At 47.7% G+C, this 24,740-nt stretch overlaps 1 protein-coding gene across 1 annotated transcript in view; it reads right to left on the bottom strand.

Moving 5' to 3' along the window:
* Window positions 1–16,370, bottom strand: part of ZC3H4 (zinc finger CCCH-type containing 4) — a 51,768-nt gene extending 35,398 nt beyond the window's left edge. Inside the window, 2 exon segments of the mRNA XM_053606782.1 lie at window positions 15,691–15,856; window positions 15,982–16,370. Of these exon segments, the coding sequence (XP_053462757.1) occupies window positions 15,691–15,851 (161 nt within the window). The 5' untranslated portion in view covers window positions 15,852–15,856; window positions 15,982–16,370.
* Window positions 16,371–24,740: the final 8,370 nt, after the last annotated feature.

Below are 24,740 nucleotides of genomic sequence, written 5' to 3'. Positions count from 1 at the left end.
GGGCAGCGCCTGTGGCTCAGTCGGTAAGGCGCCGGCCCCATATACGGAGGGTGGCAGGTTCAAACCTGGCCCCAGCGAAACTGCAACCAAAAAATAGCCGGGCGTTGTGGCGGGCGCCTGTAGTCCCAGCTACTCGGGAGGCTGAGGCAAGAGAATCGCTTAAGCCCAGGAGTTGGAGGTTGCTGTGAGCTGTGTGAGGCCATGGCACTCTATGCAGGGCCATAAAGTGAGACTCTGTCTCTACAAAAAAAAAAAGAATTTGATATGAGGGGCAGGCACAAAATAAGCAGCCTGTAACTAGCAGCTATTGGTTTTAAGAACCAGCTGGTACCAATGCTCCCTGCATGGATAACCCTAAACTAGCTGGAAGGCTGACTGGGAAAATGTTCTCTATGGGGAAGCCACAGCCAACTCCCCTTGGGGGTCACTGCTCAGTGCTGGCCCTCAAGTTCGTGCTTCCATTGGGGCCCCAACCATATATACATCATCCTCTGACAAAACTGACAACCAACCCTGCTGACAAAACTGACGTAAGAGACATCTCCCCTTCCTCAGTGCTAATCTAGGCAGTACCAGAAAGCAACCAAGTGGCTGAGCAAGAGGAGGCAGCACAGGGAGACCTGAAGCCCAGGAAGGAGGAACAAAGACCCTTACTGAAGTTTGGCAAGGGAAGTTGAAAAGGAACCAGAGTTTGCAAATCTACTGGGTTTACAAAAAAAAAAAAAAAAAAAGGGGCAAAATATAACAAAAAAGATGGAAACTCATAGGAGCAGCAGCTATTACCTGAAGATCATGAGAGCCCTTGACAAGAGGCGGCTAGGTTAATGTGAAGGTCAGGGTTATGATCATTAACTGCCCAGACTCTCAACAAATTGCCTGGGTAGGCTCTTGAATGACCCATTAACTAGGGACAAAATTACAAAAGTTACAAGGAGGCTCTGCCTCTTCAAATGTTTAACAACCAGCCCAAATGCAGAAGTCCAGGATCCCCAAATCCAACCCTGCAGGACAGTCGTTTACTAGGAGTGGAGGCCTTTCCTTTAGTAAACCAGCTCAGGGCTTGTGCCTAAGACAGGCCCTCGAGTTCGTCCCTTGATTTAGGACATGGTGAAGCAGCCACAGGGGGAAACCTCGCTGAGGCATTTTCAGAGCCAGGAAATTCTTGAAATAAACCTCTGGGTCTTGCACATGCTTTTCAGTGTCCTTACTACCTGGGTTCATCAACTAGAAATCAAGAGCAAATGGGCTCTGTGCTTCCCTTTCCCACAACATTCTCAGGCGTGGTCATAACCCTCTCTATGATGTCATACCATTTCCACGGTAACATGCCCACATCACCACTCAGATCAACCAAGGGAGAAAAGAAACCCAACCACCAGCACCCCACACTTCAATGTAAGCAGGATGGTCTGCATAGCAATGGCAGCAGGATGTGAACACACTTACTGGCAGAAAGTCATCACAGAAGAAACTGGAACAATCTGACTGAACCCAGATAGGTATTTGAGATATTAACTGCTATTAACTTTGTTAGGAATGATGATAGTTTTGTGATTATGTTAAACGAAAACTCCTAAACTTAGAGACTCATACTAAAGAATTTATAGATGAGGGCGGCACCTGTGGCTCAGTCGGTAAGGCGCCAGCCCCATATACCGAGGGTGGCAGGTTCAAACCCAGCCCCAGCCAAACTGCAACCAAAAAATAGCTGGGCGTTGTAGCAGGCACCTGTAGTCCCAGCTACTCGGGAGGCTGAGGCAAGAGAATCGCTTAAGCCCAGGAGTTGGAGGTTGCTGTGAGCTGTGTGATGCCACGGCACTCTACTGAGGGCCATAAAGTGAGACTCTGTCTCTACAAAAAAAAAAAAAAGAATTTATAGATGAAATGAGAGGGCGGCGCCTGTGGCTCAAAGGGGTAGGGTGCCGACCCCATATGCCGGAGGTGGTGGGTTCAAACCCAGCCCCAGCCAAAAAAAAAAAGAAATGAGAACTGGGGTTTGCTTTAAAACAGGCAGGAGGGCGGTGCCTGTGGCTCAAGGAGTAGGGCGCTGGCCCCATATACAGGGGGTGGTGTGTTCAAGCCTGGCCCCGGCCAAAAAAAAAAAAAACAGGCAGGAAAGGCCACACATAGTGGCTCACAACTATAATCCCAGCACTCAAGAGAGGTTGAGGTAAGAGCAACACTTGAGGACGGAAGTTTAAGATCAGCCTGGGCAACACAGCAAGACCCTATCTCTATAAAAAGTAAGAAAAATTAGCTGAGTGTGGTGGCACATATCTGTAGTCCCAGATACTAGAGAGGCTAAAGCAGGACAATGGGCTGAGCCTAGGAGTTTGAGGTTGCAATGAGCTATGACTGATTATGCTATTGCATTCCAGCCTGTGTGACAGAACAAGACCCTACTTTTAAAAAAATTGTTTTAAAAAAGAAAAAAAGGATAGTTTGCATAATAAAAAGTTAAAAATTAAAGAAAGCAGGGCTAAATGGCACCACCTCAGCAATGTCCCATTGCTGGAGAGACTGTAAGGTCCCCAAGCAGTTAATTTCCCAGCAGAGAGTTGGGATCTGGGTTGGGGGCCTCCACACCCCTGACCAAAGCCTGACCTTTCTGCCTTGTTCTCCTCAACTACAAAACCTGCCCAGGTACCTCAGGGGTCTTATAAAATCCAAAGGCAGCAGGAAGTACATAGCAGCAACTTACATGCCAGGCACACGCTGAGTCCTCACTCTACTCTTCTCACTGAAACAATTAACAAACCTATGAGACAGGGATCCAGGGCGGCGCCTGTGGCTCAGTCAGTAAGGCGCCGGCCTCATATACCGACGGTGGCGGGTTCAAACCCGGCCCCGGCTAAACTGCAACCAAAAAAAAAAAAAAAAATAGCTGGGCGTTGTGGCGGGCGCCTGTAGTCCCAGCTACTCTGGAGGCTGAGGCAAGAGAATCGCTTAAGCCCAGGAGTTGGAGGTTGCTGTGAGCTGTGTGATGCCACGGCACTCTACCGAGGGCCATAAAGTGAGACTCTGTCTCCACAAAAAAAAAAAAAAAAAAAAGACAGGGATCCATTAGTGCCTCCATTTGACAGACAAGCAAACTGAGGCTCTGTTGGGGGAAAACATTTGTCCATGGGGTCACAGCAGGAAGGAGCAGAACTCAGATTCTAATCTGAGTCTGAGACTTTTTAAACCAAGACCAGTTGTTAACCTCTACCCCTAAGATAACTAGAAATTATCTGAAAAAGAACAATTTGTTAAGTGACAAAACAGTTTCTGTCCTAAAATTTATAATTAAGTGGGAAATAATAATACGTAAAACATGGGCAGCACCTATGACTCAGTGAGTAGGGCGCCGGCCCCATATACCCAGGGTGGTGAGTTCGAACCCAGCCCCGGCCAAACTATAACAAAAAAATAGCCTGGCGTTGTGGCAGGCACCTGTAGTCCTAGCTACTTAGAGGATCACCTAAGCCCAGGAGTTGAAGGTTGCTATGAGCTGTGACACCACAGCACTCTACTGAGGGCAATAAAGTGAGACTCTGTCTCTAATATATATATATATTTTTTGTTTGTTTGTTTTTTACATAAAACATATTAAATGAAAACAGTAAATTTAATTTTCATTAAATGCCCCCAAAATGAGGTACTAAGACATTGGGCAAGTTATTAAACACACTGTGTCTCAGTTTCCTCAACTGTGAAGCAAAGACCATCAAGCCTCTGGGATGGCTTTATAGGAATAATTTCACAAGACCGTGTAAATCAAGTACTTAGCACAAAGCTAGCCCACCATAAATGATGGAATAAAATTTATCAAAATGCAAAGATACAAGGCCAATATCAATATCTCTTTCAATATCAAATAAAGGAATGGTGGCATTCAAAAATCTGACCAAAGACATTTGGTTACTTTAGAGAGTAAGAGGTATACATAAAGATCTGAGGAATCCTAGCAAAAAACCAAACAGGATTCATCCAAAGACAAGAAAAAGGAATGTAAATGCACAGGAGGGAAATTCCAAAGTCTCTTAACGTGAAAAAAGAATGCCTTCACGTTTGTCTAAACACAAAGAGCTCTAAGGCAGAACATTTCTGTATAGCTTCAAACAGACTAACCATGAAAAAACCCAGGCCCACAGAGCAACCTCATAGAAACAAAGATGACATTCTTTCCGCCAGAGTAGCTATTCTTCCACTCCCACGCACTCTAAACAGCTTGCATTCTTGAGCAAAGGTATCTATCTCTCAGATCCAAGTTTCTCCTGACAGATGAACCTCTGGAATTTGCTTCTCAGCATGAAGTTTTCTACTGCCAATCGAGCTTCAGATGACTTAAAAGCTGCAAAGATGCTGGCTCTCATCCAAGGAGGACAGATTTTTATTACTCCAGAGAAGAAAGTCTAATCATTTAACTTAGAAACTAAAGCTTCTAATAGCCGGGCGTTGTGGCGGGCGCCTGTAGTCCCAGCTGCAGCGGAGGCTGAGGCAAGAGAATCACGTAAGCCCAAGAGTAGAGGTTGCTGTGAGCCGTGTGACGCCATGGCACTCTACCCGAGGGCAGTACAGTGAGACTCTGTCTCTACAAAAAAAAAAAAGAAAGAAAGAAACTAAAGCTTCTCCTAATTTGTAACGTTTTAATTTTTATTTTATTTTTGAAATAGAGTCTCACTTTGTTGCCCTTGGTAGAGTGTCATGGCATCATAGCTCACAGCAACTTAGGCTAAAGTTATTCTCTTGCCTCAGCCTCCCAAGTAGCTGGGACTACAGGTGCCTGCCAAAACTCCTGGCTATATTTTTTTTCTTTGCAGTTTTTTTTTTTGGCCGGAGCTGGGTTTGAACCCACCACCTCTGGTATATGGGGCCAGCGCCCTACTCCTTTGAGCTTCAGGCGCTGCCCCTGCCTGGCTATTTTTAGAGACAAGGTCTCCTTCTGGCTCAGGCTGGTCTCAAACTCTTGAGCTCAGGCAATCCACCCACCACAACCTACCAGACTGCTAGGATTACAGGAATGAGCCATGACGCCCGGCCTTTATAACTTTTTAGAACAATCAATCTGGTTCCATACAGCATACATTCAAATCTAGATAAAGTATTAATATTTTCATCTAAAAAAAAAAAAAGACCTGAGCTGAGGATTCTTATGATTTGTTCATACACCACTAAAGATTTTTTTTTTTTTTTTTGTAGAGACAGAGTCTCACTGTACCGCCCTTGGTAGAGTGCCGGGGCGTCACACGGCTCACAGCAACCTCTAACTCTTGGCTTACGCGATTCTCTTGCCTCAGCCTCCCGAGCAGCTGGGACTACAGGCGCCCGCCACAACGCCCAGCTATTTTTTGGTTGCAGTTTGGCCGGGGCCGGGTTTGAACCCGCCACCCTCGGTATATGGGGCCGGCGCCCTCCTCACTGAGCCACAGGCACCGCCGATTTTTTTTTTTTTTGTAGAGACAGAGTCTCACCTTATTGCCCTTGGAAGAGTGCCGTGGCGTCACACAGCTCACAGCAACCTCCAAATCCTTGGGCTTAGGCGATTCTCTTGACTTAGCCTCCCAAGTAGCTGGGACTACAGGTGCCCGCCATAACGCCCGGCTATTTTTTTGTTGCAGTTTGGCCGGGGCTGGGTTTGAACCCGCCACCCTTGGCATATGGGGCCGGCACCCTACCTGCTGAGCCACAGGCGCCGCCCACCACTAAAGATTTTATTACACAGAATTGCAGTTATCTGGCTCGGCGCAGTTATGTGACTCAAGCAGCTAAGGCACCAGCCACATACACCTGAGCTGGCAGGTTCGAATCCAGCCGGATACTGCCAAACAACAATGATGGCTGCAACCAAAAAAGAAAATAGCCGGGTGTTGTGGCAGGGGTCTATAGTCCCGGCTACTTGGGAGGCTGAGGCAGGAGAATCACTTGAGCCCAGGAGTTAGAGGTTGCTGTGAGCTGTGATGCTACAGCACTCTACCCAGGGCAGCAGCTTGAGGCTCTGTCTAAAAAAAAAAAAAAAAAGTGGGCGGCGCCTGTGGCTCAGTCGGTAGGGTGCTGGCCCCATATACCGAGGGTGGCGGGTTCAAACCCGGCCCCGGCCGAACTGCAACAAAAAAATAGCCGGGTGTTGTGGCGGGCACCTATAGTCCCAGCTACTTGGGAGGCTGAGGCAAGAGAATCGCTTAAGCCCAGGAGTTGGAGGTTGCTGTGAGCTATGTGATGCCATGGCACTCTACCTAGGGCCATAAAGTAAAACTCTGTCTCTACAAAAAAAAAAAAAAAAATTAAAAAAAAAAAAAGAATTGCAGTTATCTGGCTCAGCGCCCGTAGCTCAGTGAGTAGGGCACTGGCCACATACACCGAGGCTGGCAGGTTTAAGCCTGGCCCAGGCATGCTAAACAACAATGACAACTGTAACCAAAAGATGGCTGGGTGTTGTGGCGGATGCCTGTGGTCCCAGCTACTTGGGAGGCTGAGGCAGAAGAATCGCTTAAGCTCAAGAGTTTGAGGTTGCTGTGAGCTGTGATGCCACAGAACTCTGAGGGCAACATAGTAAGACTTTGACTTAAAAAAAAAAAGAATTGCGGTTATCTGCATACAACCTATTTCTTTCTTTTTTTTTTTTTTTTTTTTGCAGTTTTTGGCCAGGGCTGGGCTTGAACCCGCCATCTCTGGCATATGGGGCCAGCGCCCTACCCCTTTGAGCCACAGGCACTGCCCCATACAACCTATTTCATAATTTCTAGTCACCCTAGGCTCCTTCATGGCAGACAAGAAAGTGGCTCATGCCTGCAATCCCAGCACTTGGGAGGCCAAGGCGGGTGAATTGCCTGAGCTCACAGGTTCAAGACCTTCCTGAGCTAAAGGAGACCTTGTCTCTAAAAAACAGGCAGGCATTGTGGCAGGCACCTATAGTCCCAGCTACTCAGGAGGCTGAGGCAAGATAATCATTTGAGCCCAAGAGTTGGAGATTGCTGTGAGCTGTGATAACACAGCACTCCACTGAGGGCGACAAAGTAAGACTCTGTCTCAAAAAAAAAAAGAGGAAGTGGATCACATTAATTCTGAATTTCCAAGGGCACATGACAGGGCCAGATATAGACTGGGTATATGCTCAACACATGTTCTACACTAAAAAAGCATCAGTCTCAGCTAGCTACACCCTTTTCATCAACATGCGCAATTGGAAAAACTTCCCAAGAACCTCCTTCAGTAAACTAGATCACTAAAAACTCTGTTGAGATAGTTGTAGAGGTGTCTCTAAGTTAAAAACTCACTTTCTGGGCGGCGCCTGTGGCTCAGTCGGTAAGGCACCGGCCCCATATACCGAGGGTGGCGGGTTCAAACCCAGCCCCGGCTGAACAGCAACCAAAAAAAAAAAAAAATAGCTGGGCGTTGTGGCGGGCGCCTGTAGTCCCAGCTACTCGGGAGGCTGAGGCAAGAGAATCGCTTAAGCCCAGGAGTTGGAGGTTGCTGTGAGCTGTGTAATGCCATGGCACTCTACCGAGGGCCATAAAGTGAGACTCTGTCTCTACAAAAAAACAAAAAAAAACTCACTTTCTAAGTGTTCATCAAGGGCTTCCAGATATGCCAGAAAAGTGATGTCTACATGGACTGAGCAGATGAAAGTGGCGCTCCTGGGGATGCAGTCCACACGTTGCCTATTGGCTTTAGTTACGTGGCTGCTATAGTGTCCGCTGCAGCAGCCAGGCCTGCCTGGAATCCTAAGGAAATCTAAGCCCTGGTGTCTGTTACGAAAATGAGGAGGGTAATAACCCAAGCCACCTGCAACAGACATCTAGCCAAGTGACACTAGTATTTGGGCCCAGCTCCCTTGGGTTGGGCTACAGCAGGGATGTTAGCTGTGATCCACTTCTACGCTGGGCCTCAAGAAGTCTCTGGTTACCTTTTTTTTTTTAATTTCAGGTTAATGTGAGGGTATAACCAACCAAGCCAAAATATTTGATTTTGTTAGGTAGAGTCCCTCTCGTGATTATGTCCCGCTGGTTACTTCTAATGAATGAAAACCACTTCCATTTAAGAGTCCAAAAGCCGGGCGGCGCCTGTGGCTCAGTGAGTAGGGCGCCAGCCCCATATGCCGAGGGTGGCGGGTTCAAACCCAGCCCCGGCCAAACTGCAACCAAAAAATAGCCGGGCGTTGTGGCGGGCGCCTGTAGTCCCAGCTGCTCGGGAGGCTGAGGCAAGAGAATCGCGTAAGCCCAAGAGTTAGAGGTTGCTGTGAGCCGTGTGACGCCACGGCACTCTACCCGAGGGTGGTACAGTGAGACTCTGTCTCTACAAAAAAAAAAAAAAAAAAATAGTAAAAAAAAAAAAAAAAAAAAAAAGAGTCCAAAAGCCTGGGCTCCTTCACTGGAAGGAGGGGAACACAGGGAGGACAACTGAGTCATGTCAGACTGAGGACAGCCTACTTTAACTGGAATACCTGTATCCACTCCTCATTCCCTCCTGCCACAGCAAGAACAGCAGTGATGCTGCCATGCAAGCACACCCACCACTGTGCCCGCTATACCAGTGGTGTCATAGTTCACAGAAACCTCTTCGGCTCAGGTGATCCTCCTGCCTCTGCCTCCCAAACAGCTGGGAGTACAGGTGCTTACCTCAACAGCTGGGTCATTTTTTTGTATTTTTAGTAGAGACAGGTGTCGTTATTACTCAGGCTGGTCTTGAACTCCTGAGGTTAACAGTCTACCGCCTTGGCCTCCTAGTGTGCTAGGATTACGGGCATGAGCCAGGGAGTCCAGCCAAGAGACTGACTTAGGAACTGAATTATCTCAGGAGTTATATCAAGTTTGCCTGACTCTCATGGCCACAGCTGTTCATCACTCTCCACCACCTCTCTACTGGCAGAGGGCCAGCCCCATATGTAAAGAACAGGGCAGCATCCAGATACACTGAGCTTTACGGCTCTACCCTTGCCAGGACCACCGATAGGCATGATGGGGCCAGGGAGGCAGGTGCTCAGCATGCTGCCGAGCTGGGCTACATTCTGATGGATCTGCCTGTGATCCAGCCCCTGAGCCCAACCCTAAAATTAATTTTTAAGGCATCTACTTTACAGATGGGTATCAGTGAGCTCCAGTAGCAGCAGCAAGAGGAGGAAGGTCAGACACAGGAAGGAAATATGAAGCCTGGTAAGGGCAGTAACAACCCTAGCCCAACTCTAAAGTTCTCAGAAGGATTCTTTACCTACTGTAAAAAAAAAAAAATTTATTTTTTTTTTGAGACAGCCTCAAGCTGTCGCCCTGGGTAGAGTGCCATGGCATCACAGCTACCTCTAACTCCTGGGCTCAAGCGATTCTCCTACCTCTGCTTCCCAAGTAGCTGGAACTACAGGCGCCCACCACAACGCCCAGCTATTTTTTGGTTGCAGCCGTCATTGTTGTTTGGCAGGCCCGGGCTGGATTCGAACCCGCCAGCTCAGGTGTATGTGGCTGGCGCCTTAGCCACTTGAGCCACAGGTGCCGAGCCTCTAAAAATTTTTCTTTCCAAGAAAAGCATAGGATGAGTCTGGTTGCTGAATGAACAAATCCTTAACTGACTCAGCCAGATTATAAGGTTAATGGGCTGGGCTCGCTGCCTGTGGCTCAAGCAGCTAAGGCACCAGCCACATATACCTGAGCTGGTGGGTTCGAATCCAGCCTGGGCCCGCCAAACAACAATGACGGCTGCAATCAAAAAAGAGCTGGGTGTTGTGGCGGGCGCCTGTAGTCCCAGCTACTAGGGAAGCTGAGGCAAGAGAATCGCTTAAGCCCAGCAGTTGGAGGTTGCTGTGAGCTGTGATGCCACAGCACTCTACCCAGGACAACAGCTTGAGGCTCTGTCTCAAAAAAAACAAGGTTAATGGGCTGAAAGAATACTGGAGCTGGGTAAAGGACCTGCCTATGGTGTTGTGACTAGTTGGCAGTGGTGTGAGATTCGAGATCCTGCTTCCCAGTTCCCAGGAGGCCTATCAATACTGTAGCACTGACTCAGATTCTAATTGTGAAAGATGAATACATCAAGATACAGGTAGTATAAGCTCCATATAGCATGAACATTTCAACATCTACATTCTACAATGAGGCCATCCAGCAAGTAAGAGATCCCTTAAGATGTCTTCCATTCAGCTCCAACTACCACTGGCTTCTGGCAATTAAATAAGCTGACTAAAACTCTAAAAGGTAAAAGATAAACTAACTTCCTTCTAAAACACAGATGTTATTCTTACTTCTGTACACACACCAGACTGCTGAAGTTCTATTTAGAATTTTTCTCCAGGCTGGGCGAGGTGGCTCACCCCTGTAATCCCAGTACTCTGGGAGGCCAAGACCAGCCTGAGCAAAAATCCAGACCTCTGTCTTTACTAAAAACAGAAAAACTGAGGCAAGAGGATCACTTGAGCCCAAGAGTTGGAGTTTGCTGTGAGCTATGATGCCATGGCACTCTATTCAGGGTGACAGCTTGAGACTCTGTCTCAAAAAAAAAAAAAAATGTTTCTCCAATAAGGAAAGCAGGAAGATTCACTGAATACCAGACATTATGTGGGTGTCCCAAATGTACCTACTGACCACAATGACCCTGAGAAGTGGACATTATCTTTGGTGCCTACTGCACACTGCCGGGGTGGAGCTGGGCCTAAACAGTTTTATCTGGCTCCAAAGCCCACACTCTTTCTTCACATCCTGTTACCACCTCCAATGTTCAAAAAGATGCCACCACTTGCCTGACAAAACAGGGCACTGAGTCACCAAATCACAAAGATGCAAAATGGCAAAAAAATACAAGATCCTCTATCTAAAGCAATTTGGCCAGGGGAAGCAAATATCTTGCTTTCTGTGATAAAATATTATTCCAATAACAGGATGCAACAAAGTCCAACATCAACCAAAAGGTCACGTCTTCATTTTTTGTCACAAGCTACTAATGGGTGACATACCAGAAATTTATTAGAAAACTGCCCATCTCGGGCGGCGCCTGCAGCTCAGTGAGTAGGGCGCCGGCCCCATATGCTGAGGGTGGCGGGTTCAAACCCAGCCCCGGCCAAACTGCAACAAAAAAAATAGCCAGGTGTTGTGGCGGGCGCCTGTAATCCCAGCTGCTCGGGAGACTGAGGCAAGAGAAACATGTAAGCCCAAGAGTTAGAGGTTGCTGTGAGCCGTGTGACGCCACGGCACTCTACCCGAGGGCGGTACAGTGAGACTCTGTCTCTACAAAAAAAAAAAAAAAACTGCCCATCTCACTTCATATCATTACTAAATCACCATAAAAAAAAAAAACCTGACACAATGACTTCAAGATTGCAGTTACCTTAACTACCAAGAGCAAAAAGACTTGGCTAAGAAACTGGGAAAGCTGAGCCCATGAAGTTTGGATGCCCCCAAATGATCTCCTTTTTACCTTATCCCAATGAACTTTTACATGCCATCCAAAATGGTGGCTTTTCCATCCTTTTAGGTTTCAATTATGAAAGTGGCCTCAAACCATTTATTTGGAAGGCATTCCCTTCACCAGTGAACAGACTGCTCTAGTGGCTAGATGCCAAAAATCTCAGGGACCATCATTCTTTTTTTCTCCTATAGCTGTGTTGCCCAGGTCTAGGCTAAGTGTTCTGCTCAACTCAGCTTTCACTTACTATTTGCTGTCACTCAGGTCAGAACTAGTCACTCTGGCACCAGCAGATACAGGGTACAAAAAACAAAATTAGGTTCTCCAGAATACTGTTTCATTAAAGCTATCCACAGAGACTTGGAAAAGTTACAATAACAATTTTTGCCAGAGGTATTTTCTGCAACTAAATCTGGCCTGTATGAAGACATGTTTCTAGGGCCTCTACTGCCATAAAAACGTTAACACAAGTAAGGCAACTCTGAGATTGCCATTTCTTTACCATCAGGAAGGTAAAATATCTAAGAGCACAGAGCAGAGATGGACGCATTAAGTAAATCACTAACCAGTTGTACATTCAACTGTATGGAAACATACAAACTTCAGGAGCCAATCATTCATCTCTAACTTGCCAGGCAGTTAACAGCCAGGAAAGCCTTTGCTTCCACAGGTACAAAACAATTTTCCCTTAGTAATCAGCCTTCCTAGCTAAGGAAAAACCACAGTAGTGACTTTCTAAAATAGCCAACTTTACTTAAGAAAATTCTGGGTTATCAAGAATTAAAATTTTAAACCTTCAGAACAAATTAAAACCCCATCTAGGAGATAGGACAGACTGTGAATTAGCCCTTTTAGGGAATCACATTTTTTTTTCTTTTCTTTCAAGAGCAAATTTGAGAGGAGTAAAAACTGAAAGTTTTATGACCAGAACATCCATATTTTCATAGTCACAACTGATTTTTGTTTCTACAAGATCTTGATCTTCTTTCAAATTAAACCTCTTATCCAGAGAAAATAAAAATGTAAAAGGTTATGAGTGTATAATTTGTTGTTAAATCAGGGATTCTGAGTGACACCCTTTTCTCTTTTTGCAACATCCATTAATTTGATTTTTAACTAATACTGGTGGGGGGGGATAAAAAAAGCAGTACTGTGACATTTCAAAAACAAAGATTACCAAAATACAGTTTTGACTTAATTACTGGGGCTTATTGAACTTGAATGACATTCCTTTGAAAACAAAAAATAAACCCTGTGTTGCTATGCCTGAAAGTTCTTTAAATGTTTGAGGAAGTATTTTCAAATCCAATGAATGACTGCTAAAATTTTCACTTACAAAAGTTAATCCTATTCATTAACATTTCAAAGTAAATTTAAATAAGCAACTTAGTAGCCCTTAATACTTGGAAGGGTCATCTGGTCATCCAGTTTCTGCTCTTAGCTCCTGGAGAAGGAATTTTACAAAGGATGGGAAACTTCAAATAAGTGATGTGTGTTCAGTTTGTGCTTCACACATTTTTTTGCAGGGTTTTTTGCTGCACAATTTGGAGATGTCTTCCTCCCACAACTGATTTTACATACCTAAGATCACCACTTTCTGACAATTAAGTTGTGAACTTATTATGAGGAAGAACAAAATAAGTGGCCTAGTGAATTGCAGTTTGTTTCCTCATCTACATGTGAGTGAACTTTTCTCCTCGTAAGAATAGAAAAAAGGAAATGGTCTTTTGGAAGGGATTAGGGCTATGTGTTAAAAAGAGTTCTCTAACAAAGTATATCGGGGCCAAAAGTGGGAACATGTAACTTCAGCATGTTTTGTCTTTTAACGGAAGAACTTATGCTTGTAAAACACATCAGAAGTAGTGTTGGGTTCTGCAAGTCATTTTTGTTGTTTTTTCCTTGTATGTGTAGGACAGGGGGATTGAGGGTTGAAGGAGGCGTTCTCTCCAACATGACTGGGCGTGTAACACGTTTGCATCAACTTTTCACAGTCAGGCATGTGCTTTCGAACAAAGAAGCAGTGGAGACAGGCAGATATTGGGGCTTGACATAGTTCACAGATTTTGTGCTTAAACAGTACTTTACAAATGACTTGCTCAATTTTAACGTCCATCACCATAAGAGACACTGAAGTAAAATAATAAAACTGAGTCTACTTGAACCACAATCTTTGAAGTAGGGGAGGGAAGGGGAGATAGACCATTAACTTGAATTTAAGTATCATAAATCAAATTCAGTAACTTTGTCTCCTACAAATGGACTTCAAGTATCCACTTTCTTCAAAGATGAAGGCTGGAGACAAAGCAATGGATTGAAATGGAAAGCTGGATGCCAAGGATTCGAAAACACATGGACCTTTTACATAGATTTTTGTCATGTTACAGTAACACTTTTTTTTTTTTTTTGGAGAAAACTGTGTACATTAAATTAAAAAAAATTAAACATTGAAAGGATGTGCAAGTCTAAAAGGGCTCAACAGGGTTAGAATCCTGATTTGAACACATAAATTTACTCTCTCAAGCATCACTTTGGTCTAAAGGCGGAGGCAGGCAGGCAGGAAAGGGACAAAAAGAGGGAGATAATTGAATTACTCAATAAAAGAGGCTACTTACCATCCCAACCCATTGTAAGACATACACTTCTGACATAAGAGAACTCCTTAGAGGTCGAATAAAGCGTGTAAGCACCTTTGAGTAATGCACCAGCCCCCAAGAGGGGGCCCGGAAGCCCAACGTGGGCTTAGCGAACAGACCTTTCCTAATCTGTTTATTTCCTTGAACAGGAGTCGGGCTGCGATTCCCAAGATGATACACTTAATTATAACAAAACAGAAAAAAAAAAATTTTTTTGTAAAAGCTCACCAAACTGCTGCACTTGTGTCTCTGAATGTGGGTGGCATTTCTTTTAAAAGGCAAAGTATGGTCTGTGAAGGAGAAAGGGAAAAGGGGAGGTGGAGTGGGGCAAGGGGGCTGTGGAACCTGGCGGGGAGGCCCTGACCGAGACCGCGGTCTGGAAGAGGGTCCTCAGCGGCTCCCCAGCCCAGGATGGGACCGGAAGCCATCTGTCCAGCGCGTTCTCTTCCCCTCCCCACCCCACTCCCTTAAGACTCACTTCCCTGCAGACTGAAACCCACCTTCTATTTCCAAACCCATTCCCCAGCCACCTCTTCCTCTGCCCCACCAGGAAAAGAGGGGCAAACCCTGCACCCTAACTCCTGCTTAAGCAGTGGCCCAAACCTCGTCTTGACGCTGGCCTGGTCCCATTATCGCCCGCCAAAGGCGGCTATGGGGGGTGCCCATTTCGCACTTAATAAAAGGGAAAGGGGGACGCTCCTTATTGTCCCCTGCTGAAGCACAAGGAAATCTCTTCTCTCCCATAAAGGATGGTGTCTCATTTTACCCCCAAAGAGGGTGGACCCCCAAGAGTAAAAGCGGGACCAACTTCCTTTCCCCTCCAAGGCAGAGAAATTAAATCTCACCCCCCAAAACGGCTCAGAACCCTTCCCCACGTCACCTCCCTACGAAAAGCGAAAGGAGGCTCTTCCCTTTAAAAAGAGAAGGGTCTTCTCACCAAAAAGAGGGAGTTTTCATCAAAAGGGCTGGTGATGCATCCCCCCACACACACCATTCTGCACTCTAGGGAACAGCTAGAAAACATCTCCCGCCAAAGAAAAAAAAGCAATAGAGCACCCACCAAAGGAACCCCCAATTAAAAGGATGGAGAAAGACTGAACGAATCCCTACTTTCTGCCTCCTAAGAAAGCTCAAGTACCTATCCAAGTAGGGCAGGGTGTGCCACCCCCAGGAGAAAGGATACTGCCGGGGGCTGGGAGAACCCCCCAATTCCAAACCCCTAAGAGAGGGGCTGCTGCTCGAGATCCCCCCAAAAAAGGGTCCAGGAGCCCCTCCCCCATTCCCTTCCCCGAAGCCAGGCATCGGGCAAGCGGGCCCGTCGCTACCAGCTCCGGGAGCAGGGGCAGCCAGGACCCCCGTGGGTCTCCGCAACCCCCCCCCGGCGCCCCCTCCCCAGGGCGGGCAGGCGGGCGCGGGGGGTCCGAGGGGCGCCTCCTCACCTTCCCCTCAGCATGGCGCCCAAAAAAGACAGAGCGAGAGCGAGGGAGAGCGGGCGAGCGCCGCGAGGGGGGGGAAACGCATGAGGCCAGGAGAGAAAGCAGGCGAGAAAGAGCGAGCTAGCGATCGAGAGACACCCACCGACCCCGCCCTTCCTCCTCCTCCGCCGCCTGGCCCAACATGGCGGCCGCCCCCCTTCCTCCTCCTCCTCTTCCTCCCCCCGGGGACGCTGCCCCGGCCCGGCCGGGGGCCTGACCTGTCGTCAGGGAGCGGGAGGCAGTGGTGGAGGAGGTGCGGGGTGGCCGGGCGGGCGTCGGGGGAACACGGAGGAGGCGAAGGCGTTGTTGGCGGCGGTGGTGAAGGCGGCGGCGGCGACTCTGATGGCGGCGGCGGGGGTGTCCCGGGCGCGGCCTCCATAGTTCCTTGGGGGGGGAGGGGATGTTAATGCACGAAAAAGGACTGCTTGGGCGTGGCGGGAGGGGCACACTTCAGCTCAGAGGGCTCCTGATGGGAATTGGGTATATATTTTTTTCGGTTTAAGCATCACCTCTGCGCGGAGCTCCGCGTAGGCCGCGCGGCCTAGGCCTCGGCGGGCCGCTCGCCGCCTGGTTTCTGCAACCCGCCCCTGCGGTCACTCGCTCACTGGCGCGGGGCCCTCATCGGGGCGAGAGCCCCCACACACACCCCCGCGGGCCCGGGGACGGGAGGCACGGACACTGGTGGGTGGTTGGGTGTAATTAGCGCGGGCCGCGCGCAATGGAGCAAGCGAAGGGTAAGGGGAGAAGAGGAGAGCGAGCAAGAGGAGTTAAAAAAAAGGGATTTTAGGGGAAAAGGGAACGGGCCGCGGAGACAGGCCGACTGTCAGTCTGCCTGCTCTAGGTGCCCAGGATGCCCGGCCCCGCCGCAGTCAGGAATTCACACAAAATGGCGGCTCAGCTCGGACGAGCCGGAGGCTGAGGCGGGAGGAAGGGTGAGGTGGGTGGGGGCACTGGGAGGCGGAGGCCGTGTCACGTGGAAGAGAGGGGCAAAGACCAATTGCCCGAAGGTCGGCGGAAAGAGCCGAAGGGAGAGGGCAAAGTCGAGGGCAGGCGGAAAAAGCCGAAAGGAGCTGAGCGGAGGACCGGAGGAAGCTGGGGAGACCCGGAAAGAACCGAAGGTGATAATGGGGGTGGGGCTAGAGAAGGAATGAGAATCCCAGGGGAGCCGGAAATAGCCTAAGCCGGTGGGAGGCGGGGAAAGAAACAGGAACTGGTCCGGAAAGACCTAGAGGCGGTGTCGTGGGTGGGTGACAGGAGGCGAAAATAGCCGAAAGAATCGGAGCAGGAGTAATGAGATTAATAGAGAATGACCGGAACGGCTGGGCGGACAGGCGATTAATTAAGAGGGTAAATGACTTTGAGGAATTCGCCGCCGTGGAAACTGGAAGAACTGAAAACCGCTAGTTTGAAGGAAGACAGGAAGAGCCACAATTCTAGGTGGGAGAATGAGATGGAAGGAACTCCAACAACGGAGAGAAAAAGAACAACCGAAAGAAAGCTAAAGGCCAAGTGTGAGGAGGCGGAGATTTCTGCAGAAGAGGCTAGGAAGCCTGTCAGGCCCGGAGGTGACATCACTAGAGCACTCGGTTGGTCGATGACGTCATCCCAGGAGGCGAGAGGGACCGGTTTGGTGGTGCCTTCAAGCCAGTTTAAAGAATCTGGAGCGTGGGGCGGCGCTGGCCCGGCTCCGTATACCGTGGGTGGCGGGTTCAAACCCGGCCCCGCCCAAATTGCAACAAAAAAATAACCGGGCGTTGTGGCGGGCGTCTGTACTCCCAGCTACTCGGGAGGCTGAGGCAAGAGAATTGCCTAAGCCCAAAAGTTGGAGGTTGCTGTGCGCTGTGTGTGACGCCACGGCACTCTACCGAAAGTGATAAGTGAGACAGTCTCTACGAAAAAGAAAAAGAATCTGAAGCATGGCACGTGGAAGGCTTCTCAAATGCCCGGCGTGGGAGCGTTCACAAGACGTGTACAAACAAAATTCTTTGACCCTAACAACCATCCTAAGGGGAGCTGATATTTCCATTTTATAGATGTGCGTTTAAGCTTGGTGTTTAAGTAGGTAATTGTCTCAAAGTCATAGGATTGTCCTTAAGGAGAACAGCAAGATTCTTAATCAGAGCTTGCATTCCATGGCTTCCTGCAAAATTGTTCAGTCTTATTTGTACCCAAATATCTTTCTTTAACTCTCTTATTAAGTCTTTATACAGTGCCAGTCCCTGTGATGAACGATAGAACAGATTCTATCTTTTTGGAGAAAATAGCCAATAATGCCCAAGGGGAGAGAAACTGGGAGTTAAGGGGAGGAGGGCGGCGCCTGTGGCTCAAGGAGTAGGACGCCGGTCCCACGTGCCGGAGGTGGCGGGTTCAAACCTAGCCCCGGCCAAAAACCAAAAAAGAAAAGGGAAGGAGGTCAGGAAATACTTGTTATTTAGGCTGGGACTGGAAAGAGAAGGTTCCAAACTTACTTCAGACCCTGACACACGGCAGAAGCCACTTAAATTCTAGGAAAAGAGAGGAAACCAACGTTGTAAGGCTGGTAAGTATAGATATAAAAGGCGACAGATGACTTCCTGGTATATTGATGCTGCTATAAAAGAAAAAGATATCGTAAACCTGATTTGGGGCACAAACTTTTGGAGGCAGTAATTTCCAACCTCCTTCAGGGAGAAAATTAGCATTCTTTTTTTTTTTTCTTTCTTGCTTTTTTTTCTTTTTTGTAGAGACAGAATCTCACTGTACCGCCCTCGGGTAGAGTGCCATGGCGTCACACGGCTCACAGCAGCCTCCAACTCTTGGGCTTACGCGATTCTCTTGCCTCAGCCTCCCGAGCAGCAGGGACTACAGGCGCCCGCCACAACACCCGGCTATTTTTTGTTGCAGTTTGGCCGGGGCTGGGTTTGAACCCGCCACCCTCAGCATATGGGGCCGGCGCCCTACTCACCGAGCCACAGGTGCTGCCCTCTTTCTTGCTTTTTTTGTTTTTTGAGGCAGAGTCTCAACTATGTTGCTCTTGTTAGAGTGCGGTGGCCTCACAGCTCACAGCAACCTCCTGCTCTTGGGCTTAGGCGATTCTCTTGCCTCAGCTTCAGAGTAGCTGGGACTACAGGTGCCCACCACAACGCCTGGCTATTTTTTTATTGCAGTTTGGTGAGTATTCTAACCCACCACCTCCCATATATGGGAACTACTCACTGAGCCACAGGAGCTGTCCATTATTTTCTTGTTTAGCAGGCTGGGGGTGGGATCAAAGCCCCAGTGTATGTGGCTGGCACCCTAACCACTGAGCACAGGCGCTGAGCCTGTATTGTTTTTTTTCTTAAGGCAAAGTCTCACTCTGTTACCCTGGCTAGAGTACAATGGCCTCATAGTTCACAGCAACCTCAAACTCTTGGGCTTAAGCCATCCTCTTGCCTCAGCCTCCCAAGTAGCTGGAACTACAGGTGCCAGCTGGGCAAGTTTTCTGTTTTTAGTAGAAATGGTCTCACTGTTTCTCAGGCTGGTCTGGAATTCCAGAGCTCAAGACCCCCACTCCTCTTGGGCCTCACAAAGTTTTAGGATTAGAGTGGCCGGGTGCGGTGGCTCATGCTTGTAATCCCAGCACTGTGGGAGGCTGAGGAGGGAGAATTGCTCAGGAGTTGGAGACTTGTCTGAGCGAGAGCGAGACCCCGACTCCTAAAAAAAAAAAGGAAAAATCCAGCCAGGCACGTGGCAAGCACCTGTAATCCCAGCAGCTTCTGGAGGCTGAGGCAGCAGGATGCCCTCAGCCCAAGTCTGAGGTTGCAGTGAGCTATGACGCCACTGCACTCTGCTCAGGGCATAGGGTGGGACTCTGTCTCAACAACAAAAAAAGATTACAGGAATGAGGCTCTGTGCCTGGATGGAAATTAGCATTTTTTTTTGAGACGGAATCTCAAGCTGTCACCCTGGGTAGAGTGCTGTAGTGTTACAGCTCGTAGCAACCTCAGACTCTTGGGTTTACACGATTCTCTTGCCTCAGCCACTCAAGTAACTGGGACTACAGGCACCTGCCACTATGCCCAGCTATTTTTTATTATTATTGTTATTTATTATTATTATTATTTTTTTTTTTTGTAGAGACAGAGTCTCACTTTATGGCCCTCGGTAGAGTGCCGTGGCCTCACACAGCTCACAGCAACCTCCAACTCCTGGGCTTAAGCTTCTCTTGCCTCAGCCTCCCGAGTAGCTGGGACTAAGGCGCCCGCCACAACGCCTGGCTATTTTTGGTTGCAGTTTGGCTGGGGCCGGGTTTGAACCTGCCACCCTCGCTCGGTATATCGGGCCTGCGCCCCACCAACTGAGCCACAGGCACCGCCCCCCAGCTATTTTTTTTTGTTGGAGTTGTCATTGTTGCTTTAGCTGGCCCTAGACCGGGTTTCAACCTGCCAGCCTCAATATATGTGGCTGACACCCTACCCACTGAGCTCTGGACAATCCCTGGAAATTAGCATTCTTGATAAAATTTCATATAAAATGCTTGAAAAATATATATATTTTTTAAGACAAGGGTGTCACTGTTGCCAGGACTAGAGTGCAATGCCGTATCAGAGCTCACTGAAATTAAATTTTGATGGAATGAAACTTGTTCTGGGAAACTAGTGGCCCATCCAGTTGACCTTGGGCTGCCAGCCAAGCATATTCTGACCTTTAACCAGACTATCTTCTCTTTCTACATCCAGTCTCTAATGATTAGATACTAATTCTCCTCTCCTATAAAATGTCCCTACAAGAATGAATCTTTTAATTGGCCTACAAGGGACTTTTTCCTTTGCATTCATGACTGTAATAAAATGTTGGTATATGTTAATAATTAAGTTGTCCCAAAAAGTTTTCTTCAAACACACTAAGGTCATTCCACATGCATGCATGAAAAAAATCATAATAATAGGGCGGCGTCTGTGGCTCAGTCGGTAAAGCGCCAGCCCCATATACCGAGGGTGACGGGTTCAAACCCGGCCCCGGCCAAACTGCAACCAAAAAATAGCCAGGCGTTGTGGCGGGCACCTGTGGTCCCAGCTTAAGCCCAGGAGTTGGAGGTTGCTGTGAGCTGTGTGAGGCCACGGCACTCTACCGAGGGCCATAAAGTGAGACTCTGTCTCTACCAAAAAAAAAAAAAAATCATAATAATAAAACACCAAAAGCTAAGAGTTTAGGTTTATGGAAATGGAAATGAAGACTATAATAGGTTATTTTGTGCAATTCCTCTTTGTACATCTTAATTTTTTTTAGTTCCCACCAAGGTTTTCTCTCTTCCTCTGCCACCAAAATCTGGGATCACATTTATGAAAGCACATACTACACAATATTATATAGTATTTCCTTATATTCTCAACTTACTACTCACCCCACCCTGCTATGAGCTCATTGAGTACAGGAATTATCTTTTATGTCCACAAATAAAGTCTGTAGAATGTGTAGCTGGGACTAGAGGTGTGTAGCCACACCACCACAACCGGATGATTTTTTTTTTACTTTTACTTTTTTTTTTTTTTTGAGACAGTCTTACTGTGTTGCCCTTGGTAGAGTGCTGTGGCGTCATGGCTCACAGCAACCTCAAACTCTTGGACTTAAGCAATTCTCTTGCCTCAGCCTCCCAAATAGCTGGGACTACAGGTGCCTGCCACAATGCCCAACTATTTTTTTTTGTTGTTGTTGTAGTTGTCATTGTCGTTATCATCGTTGTTGTTATTGTTTTTGAGACGAGTCTCATTATGTTGCTCTCAGTAGAATGCCATAGTGTCACAGCTCACAGCAACCTCAAACTTGGGCTCAAGCAATTCTCTTGTCTCAGCCTCCCAAGTAGCTGGGACTACAGGCGCCCACCACAATGCCTGGCTATTTTTTGTTGCAGATGTTATTGTTGTTTAGCTGGCCGGGCCGGGTTCTAACCCACTACCCTTGGTGTATGTGGCTGGTGCCATAAGCAATGTTCTACCGGCACCGAGCCTGTCGTTGTTTTATCAGGCCAGGTTCAAACCCACCAGCCCCAGTGTATGTGGCCGGTGCCCTAACCACTGAGCAAAGGGCACTAAGCCTTTTTTTTACTTCAGACAACAGGTCTTGCTATGTTGGCCAAGCTGGTCTTGAACTCCTGACCTCATTTGATCTTCCCACTTTGGTCTCCCAAGTGCTGGAATTATAAACCTGAGCCATTGTGCCTGGCCTAAGCCCAAATGTTTTTAATAGTTGTTGAGGGGCGGTGCCTGTGGCTCAAAGTGGTAGGGCACCAGCCCCATATACCAGAGGTGGTGGGTTCAAACCTGGCCCTGGCCAAAAAAAAAAGAAAAACTGCAAAAAAAAAATACTTGTTTGTTGAATTCATTGATGTGTGCAACCCCATACCTTGTCAAGAAAAAAATGTTTGGGGGTGGCGCCTGTGGCTCAGTGAGTAGGGCGCCAGCCCCATATGCTGAGGGTGGCGGGTTCAAACCCAGCCCCGGCCAAACTGCAACCAAAAAATAGCCGGGCGTTGTGGTGGGCGCCTGTAGTCCCAGCTGCTCGGGAGGCTGAGGCAAGAGAATCGCGTAAGCCCAAGAGTTAAGAGGTTGCTGTGAGCCGTGTGACGCCACGGCACTCTACCTGAGGGCGGTACAGTGAGACTCTGTCTCTACAAAAAAAAAAAAAAAAGTTTGGAAAAAAAAAAGAAAAAATGTTGGAAAATCTCCAAAGACCACTTTTCCCACTGATGATAAACTACTAATGGCACTTCACCCAAGATAATCAGTAATGAAAACAGACATACATCACCACATTAAATTATACTAAATTGTTAAATTAAGCTTTAAATTATCCTGCAGTATGCATGGTAGGCATTTGCTCTCAGAGCTGCAGGTCTGATCATGGTGTGATTTACATTTCTATTGGTTTGCAATAACTGAGAGGGACATGTAGGCCTTAGCAATGTTTCTTTTTTTTTTTGGTGGTTTTTTGGCCGGGGCTGGGTTTGAACCTGCCACCTCCGGCATATGGGACCAGCACCCTACTCCTTGAGCCACAGGCGCCACCCAGCAATGTTTCAATGATAATCACTCTCTGGCCCATTTCCTACAATGACAAATCCGCTAAACTTGGGATCTCAAATTCGATCCTAGTCACAGGAAGGATCAATTGGTGGGGAAAGTGTGTCTTTTTTTTTTTTTTGAGACAGAGTCTCAAGCTGTCACCCTGGGTAGAGTGGCAGGGCATCATAGCTCACAGCAACCTACAACTCTTGGGCTCCAGCGATCCTCTTGCCTCAATTTTTCTGTTTTTCTATTTTTAGAGATGGGGGCAGAGGAAAACGGGACTCAATTTTGCTCAGGCTGGTCTTGAACCTGTGAGCTGAGGCAATCCACCAGCCTTGGCCTCCCAGAGTGCTAGGATTACAGGTGTGAGTCACCACAGCCAGCCAAAAATTGTGTCTTTATACTCGGGTTTTTGGACTTCATGTGTTCTAGTTATAGGCAAAGCTTCAAATGGAAAGCATAGACCACATCTAAGAATAGCACCTGCTCTTTAAAGGTATGGTTGCCAACTGGCTCCCTCTAAAGTTTCAAGAGGCCATTCCACAATTCTAGAGGGCCATCTGTTTTTTTTCTTTTTTCGGTTTTTGGCTGGGGCTGGGTTTGAACCCACCACCTCCGGCATGTGGGGCTGGCACCCTACCCCTTTGAGCCACAGTCGCCACCCAGGGCCATCTGCTTTTTTTTTTTTTATTGTTGGGGATTCATTGAGGGTACAATAAGCCAGGTTACACTGATTGCAATTGTTAGGTAAAGTCCCTCTTGCGGCCATCTGCTTTTAAGGAAAGGGGAACATGAAAAGAGTAACTTGAATCCCATGAGGCAGAAAAATTTCTTCATCTTTCTTCAGTGTCATAATACAACATTGTCTAATATCCTCTACCAAACCCTTCTGACATTCTACTGGTTACTTCATCTGATTACTATTTAACTGTTGATTAGGGACTAGACTTGGTAAAGTTAGATGATCTCAAGTTTCAAATAACTATTGTCTGGCAGAATAGACAACCAATCCAAAGACATTCAACAGTTTTGTATCCAATTTTCCAACCTAATTCCAGCATCCTTTTTTCTCCTGCCTCTACACAGTCCTAGCTCACATCCTCCTTTGCACCAGCTTTATTTTCATTGTTTCCTTCATTAATGAGTTCAATAAAATCTTTGACATGTGCTTACTATATTTTTGTGTGAGACTCATTGTTATTTAAAATTTTGTATTTTTGGGGGGGGGGCAGCACCTGTGGCTCAGTGAGTAGGGTGCCGGCCCCATATACCAAGGGTGGCGGGTTCAAACCTGGCCTGGCCAAACTGCAACAAAAAAATAGCCAGGTGTTGTGGCAGGCTCCTGTAGTCCCAGCTACTTGGGAGGCTGAGGCAAGAGAATCGCTTAAGCTCAAGACTTTGAGGTTGCTGTGACCTGTGACAACACAGCACTCTACTGAGGGCGACAAAGTGAGACGCTGTCTCAAAAAATAATTCCATATTTTTATTTTATTTATATTACTTTTTTCTTTCTTTTTTTTTTTTTTTGCTAGTTTTTGACCGGGGCTGGGTTTGGACCCTCCACCTCCCATATATGAGACCGGCACCGTACTCCTTTGAGCCACAGGCCCCACCCCCTATTACTTTTTTTTTTTTTTTTTTTGTAGAGACAGAGTTTCACTTTATCCCTCTCGGTAGAGTGCCGTGGCGTCACACAGCTCACAGCAACTTCCAACTCCTGGGCTTAGGCGATTCTCTTGCCTCATCCTCCCGAGTAGCTGGGACTACAGGCGCCTACCACAACGCCCGACTATTTTTTTGTTGCAGTTTGGCCGGGGCTGGGTTTGAACCCGACACCTTCGGTATATGGGGCCGGCGCCCTGCTCACTGAGCCACAGGCGCCGCCCTACTTTTTTGTTTTTAAGACAGTTTCAATCCGGGCGGCGCCTGTGGCTCAGTCGGTAAGGCGCCGGCCCCATATACCGAGAGTACCCGGTTCAAACCCGGCCCCATATACCGAGAGTGGCCGGTTCAAACCCGGCCCCATATACCGAGAGTGGCCGGTTCAAACCCGGCCCCGGTTGAACTGCAACCAAAAAATAGCTGGGCGTTGTGGCGGGCGCCTGTAGTCCCAGCTACTCGGGAGGCTGAGGCAAGAGTAATCGCTTAAGCCCAGGAGTTGGACGTTGCTGTGAGCCGTGTGAGGCCACGGTACTCTACCGAGTGTACAAGTACCATGGTGTCATCATAGCTCACAGCAGCCT

Source organism: Nycticebus coucang, chromosome 10 (assembly GCF_027406575.1).
Source record: "Nycticebus coucang isolate mNycCou1 chromosome 10, mNycCou1.pri, whole genome shotgun sequence".
Taxonomy (NCBI): Eukaryota; Metazoa; Chordata; class Mammalia; order Primates; family Lorisidae; genus Nycticebus; species Nycticebus coucang.
This window is presented reverse-complemented; position numbering and strand designations above follow the sequence as displayed.